The sequence below is a fragment of the Pyrgilauda ruficollis genome, unplaced genomic scaffold (assembly GCF_017590135.1).
Source record: "Pyrgilauda ruficollis isolate IOZ18807 unplaced genomic scaffold, ASM1759013v1 scaffold182, whole genome shotgun sequence".
Lineage (NCBI taxonomy): Eukaryota > Metazoa > Chordata > Aves > Passeriformes > Passeridae > Pyrgilauda > Pyrgilauda ruficollis.
Window position 1 is genome coordinate 382,864 of NW_024517207.1, and position 6,000 is coordinate 388,863.

Consider the following 6,000-nt stretch of genomic DNA (forward strand, 5'->3'; position numbering starts at 1 on the left):
ATTCTGAGATTAAAATGCCTAACAGAAGAAACTACAAAACATCAAATGTCAATCAGAAAATCCTATTGGCTGATTTAAATTAAGTTTGCATTTCTTCTTCCTCCTCTTTCCCTTTAGCTGCCCCTTACAAATACCTTTACAGCAAAACAAAAGCCTGCAAGTATTTAAGTGTGTTTAACTTGGAAATGAACATAGATGCTGATAACAGCCTTACTTCATGGACTACCAGAACAGAACTACTACACTAATTCCACTAAGCAATTTATTGGCTTACATACGTGGCCAATGCCTTCAATCATGTCATCACACACTTTTTTTTTTAAAGTTTGTATCAATACAGAATTCCATTAAAACAACCCCTAACAATGCATGAAGATAAGCTGTCATTTTAAATTTGAGGCCAACAAAATAGAAAAATAATGACATTTCAATTACAGGCAGAGAAATTAGGTGAGACAACGTTTCTGTTTTCCTAGTGAGGAGAAACACTTTCTCTGAGATTGTCAGAATAATTTTGAGTGGAGCTAGGTGAATACTACACACCAGGTATCATCTTCTTTTCACAAACCAGCAGCAATCAAGTGGCTCCTGTGGCAACACAGAGATGTCCCACTCATAACCAGTCATGTTATGCTACTTAATCTACGTGCAGAGATCTTGCCCCAACACCACTAAAAAGAAAATGCAAAAAGGGTATGACAGAGGAAGAACCATTAAAATTGTATCAGATCATCATATAAGAGAGTGAAAGCAGACCTAGTATGAACTCTGACAAGGCTCACGAAGGGTCTCTAAAGGAAAGATACTTCCTGGACAAATGGGCTTCACCTAACTCTGTTTTCATTCTCCTGTAAGGATGAAGCTCATGATCAGGTGGACAACTCAAAGCACCATGATAAGGACTTGAGCAAAGGAACACAAGTCCACCTACTGAATAAAGTAATTTTTGGACCAAATCTTAAAAAAACAGTTCAAACTAGGAAGAAAGGCAGGAAAAAAAGTACAGGTGGCAGAGTAGTCATTGGTTTTACTCTTTTTTTTTTAATCCTATTATTAAATAATCAATCTTTTCTTCACAGATCATAGGCCTTTTTTTTTTCTTTACATGATTTCTCCTTTATAACATTGCTATTTCTGAAATAATTGTTATCATCTTTATACAACATTCAAGACTACCAAGGTACATTCAACAGAAGATTTTAATTAGAACATGGGTTCCAGACATTTAGATCTGTATGAGTTCTGTATTTTGTAAAAGCAATCCCAAGACCACAATTTCACATAAATGTAAGGCAATGGCAAGTTAATGCTTTGCCACTCTACAATAAACAAACTCTGTTGAGAAGTGATTGTTAAAAACGACACATCACAGAAGAGGAAAAGAAAACAAAACCCTTTTGTTCCATGTTCTTTTCCACTAAAATCCCAACAGTTCCATATAGTGCAAGGTTTCCCACCATCATTCAGATCACATCTGATTAACTCAACAGACAAAAGACTTCAGCTGAAAGATGAGCCTCAGCTCCATCCTCATTACCTTACCAGGGCACAGTCAGACAATCTAAATGAAGAAATCCTATTGTAATGTTGCAGCATTACAACACGTTGCATTACATACAGTAGATTTTTGGTGATGCATTTCATCATTTCCAGATGACCAAGGCCAGCAATGTGCCTTTGCTCCAAAGAAGGCCAATGGTACCCTGGAGTGCATTAGTCAAAAGCACTGCCAGCAGGCTGAGGGAGCTGATCCTGCCCTGGAGGGGCCACAGCTGCAGTGTTGGGCCCAGTTGTGTGCTCCTCGGCACAGGGCAGACATGGACATGGTGCAGAGAGTGCAGCAAGGGGCCACAAACACGAATAAGGGACAGCAGCCAAGGCTGAGAGAGCTGGGACTGTTTAGCCTGCAGAACAGAAAAGCTCAGGGCACATCTTAGCAATGTATATAAATATCTAACAGAAAGTGTAAAGGTGATGGAGACAGGCTGTATCCTGTGCCAGGGCCAGAGATAAGGGGCACAAACCAAAATGGAAGAGGTTCCATCCAAACATTAGGACACAGCTTTTCACTGTGAGGGTAACTGAGCTCTGGCACAGGCTGCACAGGGAGGTTGTGGAGTCTCCATTTCTGGTGATACCCAAAATCACCTGGACATTGTCCTGGGCAACCGGCCCCAGACCTGACAACTGCCAAAGGTCCCTTCCAACCCCAACCCTTCTGTGGTTTGCTCTGTGAAGGAAATTCACCTGTGACACACCTCAGTAGTGTAATGAAAAATTTTTGTCATCACACCTGGCATATCAACACCATCTGGAAACACAGAAACACAGCGCAGTTCCTCTCTCACCCAGCTCAGCAGCTGACACTGGAGCTTAAGCTTCATCCAGTGCTGGGGGTTTTGTTCTGTTTTACTGTCACCTAGCAAATAAGGTCACCCGGTGGGAACACAATTAGCAAAACTAGAAAGGACACCCAGAATTGAATTTAGGGATAAAAAAGCCCTAGCAATAGACTCTTTAACCTGTGCTAACTACAAGTCCTAAATACAGGATTCCTCATTGCATTAAGACAAAACAAGCATATAAACATAATCTGTGCCTCTTCCACCATCCAGCCAACTTTTTCAGGAAAAATCATTACAGCTGTGCCAGTCACTAAGCTCCCAACATACAAAGGGAAAACTCCATCAGGGGTGTCTCTTCAAACAAAGTAACTCGACCAAGCAGCAACCGCTGAGCTCACGCCTCACTCCCAAGCCTGCAACCATCGCTGTAGCGCGGATGTTGGGGAGGCAGCCCCGGAGGGCGAGCCCGCCAGGCCCCGGCTGCGCGGGCAGCGCCGGGCCCTGGCTTGACGTCATGCTCGGCAGCCCCGCCGCAGCACGGCCCTCACGGAGCCGCCGGCCCGGCCCGGCCCCACAATGGCACTCACCGAGACAATTGTCCCAACGGGACGAGGATTCAGAAGGTATTTTGCAGCGCAGAAATCGGAGGAAGGGGGGAAAAAAAAAACCAGCGCACAATGAGCCTTTCATTCAAACAAGGAAGGCTTGCAGGAAGTACAAAGTGTTTCCAAGCCTTATCCAAAAGGCACTGAAATAACACAGGCCGCTCCATTTTTACCAGTGGACACTGGAGGAGGCTATAGCCCAAGACACAGTTTGAAAGCATTAGCAGTCACACTATCATGCATTATTAATAACACAACAAACTCAAGAAAACACACTCGAATTCCACCTAGCCCTTATGCTGTGACATTATCGGAAATTTCCTCCCACCTGCTTTTAAAATCTTTTCTCAAATCACGTAAAAATCTGTCTCTGCCATAAACACAAACACCTCTTCTGCCCCCAGCCCCACACCTCGTCCCAGGTAACACCACTCCAGAAGGATGGTGGAACAGCAGAGACCGGGATACATCACACACTACAGCTCTGCACACTACAGATGCAGTCTGTGACCAGGGAAGCACACACAGAAAGAACAGCACAGCACGCTCCAGCTTTCAGACCCGCACACTCTGACAGACTACTTTAAAAAAGGCACTTCTATCTTCCAGTTTACTATTAGATAGCTAGCCCAAAGTAATGCACTGCTGGTTTTAAATTGAATTATGTGTGGAGAATTATTCATGTGCCGATCAAGAACAGGGAGCATTACTGAGTGTGCCTCGCACCACATTACACAAATAGATTCATAGTAAATTTATCACAAAATTAACATCTTTCTAATTGTTTTTGATCTATAAACTTGTTCATTCTCAATTTAACTAAAAGAAACCCGCACATATCTCTCAATGAAATTGCATTGCATTTTGTTCTCTCAGATTTCTTAAATCAAATTGATACAGTAATTTGCAGTGCCATTGCAGAGCAGGCTGTTATGCTGTACTCGCTCCTCAAGCCTCAAACTGTAGCCTACAGTCACTTTAACATTAGACAAACATGAATTCTCTGAGGGTAAGGTACTGCTCAGCATGAGGGACAGGCGAGAAATTTTGTTTGAAGTCAGTAAACAAGAAAAAGAGTTTCTGTAATAGCCAAAGTTTAGACGAGCTCACTCAATGCAAGAAGTCAGCTCTAATAACACGAATTCCACTCTATGAGGAACAAGCATTTATTATTGAGGGACAGCCTAAATGCAACGATGCAAAAAAACCCATGACACCTTATAAAAGCAAATTAATTGAAAAAACCGAGGCTGGGGGTGAGAGAACGTATTACTGGTCAAGTTCACAGCCCAGATGCACACAATCAGTGCTGATGTTAGGTCAGGTTTTCACCACCACATTCCTTCACCTTTCTGAACAGTCAGAGATGCTAAGCCACACTCTGATTTAACTGAGGGCAGTACAACGTGACTAAAGCTGAAGCGAGGTGCTGCTAAAACACAGAACTGACTTTTAACCTTAAAAACACTGCTTTGACACAGTGGTGCGGTCTAGATTGATACGGTTTAGTTGCGTGTTCGGCGTGAACATTCTCACCTAACAGCAGAGTAATCACGTCCCAATCCGATTTCTTTTCGGATACATCTGCAAGATAATTCTTATCCCGAGATACAAAAGGTAACACTGAACACGCAGGAGGTTTTCTCTTTCTCTCCCAATGCGACTCCTCCAGAGCGCCCGTGTGCCTCAAACGCCCGGCTGGAGCTGATCCCCGCACGGGCTGGGAGCAGAGCGCAGGACACCGCCGCGGAGGCTGACACCACCTCAGGCCACGGCACCGCACAAGGCTCGCTCTGCGCAGCCCGTCTCACGGCGCTGCCTGCCCGGCTTTCGGGGAGGGAGCTCGCTGCTACCGACCCCGCTCCGTGCCCACCGGGCACTCCGCACGCCCGGGGAGCCGCAGCGCCCGGCGCTCCCGGCGGGGCACGGGCTCTCACGGCAGCGCCCGGGGCGGCGGAGCGGGCAGGCAGCGGAGCGGGGAGGCAGCGCGGCCGGACCCCGCCGCCCCCGCGCCCAGCGCCGCCGGCCACTCACCGGAGAGCTCGTCCGGCTCCAGCCCGGTCTCGGTGTCCAGCCCGCAGATGACGAAGTAGTCGGCGAAGCGGCCGGGTGCCGAGGAGCCGCCGCCGCCGCCGCTCATGCTGCAGGGCGAGGGGCGCGCAGGGCTCAGCGGGAGCGGGGCCGGGCGGCGCCGGCGGCGGGGCCGGGATCTCCGGCTGCGCCCCATTCTGGGAACGGCCCCCGCCGCTCTCGGGGGGGGCGGCCCGGCCGCGCGCCGCAACGCCGCGCCTGCGCCCTTGCGCGCGGGGGTGACGTCATGCTGCTGCTGGCGCTGCCGCTCGCGCCGGGGCTGCCTGAGGGGGCGGCCATGGCGGGCGGTCACGGCCGTGGCCCGGGGCAGCCGCGGGAAGGGCTCTGCTCCTTCCGCGGGCAGGATCAGCGCATGGGGCAGGCTGGAAGGAACCACTGCGGGTCGTCTCGTCCGGTCTGCCTGCTCAAGCAGGGTCACATGGCACAGGAGTCTGTCCTGACCGTTCTTGAGTATCTCCGGGGAGGGAGACCCACAGGCTCGCTGGGCAGCCCGTTCAGTGCTCGGTCAGTGCGCACTAAAGGGGTTCTCCCTCACACTCAGGTGGAACTTCCTGTTGCTTCCCGTTGCCTCTTGTCACTTTGCTTGGCACCAGCGAGCAGAGCCTGATCCATCCTCTGTCACCTCCACTTCAGATATTTACACACACTGATGAGGTCCCTTCCCAGTCCTTTTTTCTCGAGGCTGAACAGAATCACAGAATCAGTCAGGCTGGAAAACGCTCGGAGGTCGAGTCCAGCCTGCTGTGTCCAGGCCCGGTTCCCTCAGCTTCTCCTCGCAGGAGAGATGCTCCAGGCCCTTGATCAGCTCTGTAGCCTCTGCTGGACTCAATGCCGGTGCTCCTGTCTCTGTGCTGAGGAGCCCAGAACTGGACACAGCCGGGAAGGCGCTGCCAGGGCTGCTGGCCCGGGACACAGATCCTGGTGGTGCTCTGGAAGCACCTCTGGGCTCCTGTCCTCCT

The 6,000-nt window shown here is 49.3% G+C and overlaps 1 protein-coding gene across 2 annotated transcripts in view; it reads right to left on the reverse strand.

The window, feature by feature from the left end:
- DENND5A (DENN domain containing 5A) overlaps nucleotides 1-5,168 on the reverse strand; it is a 64,439-nt gene extending 59,271 nt beyond the window's left edge. For both annotated transcript variants that reach the window (XM_041464637.1, XM_041464638.1), the window contains exon 1: nucleotides 4,985-5,168. In XM_041464637.1, the coding sequence (XP_041320571.1) occupies nucleotides 4,985-5,090 (106 nt within the window). In that variant the 5' untranslated portion in view covers nucleotides 5,091-5,168. The remainder of the gene's footprint in view (nucleotides 1-4,984) is intronic.
- Nucleotides 5,169-6,000: the final 832 nt, after the last annotated feature.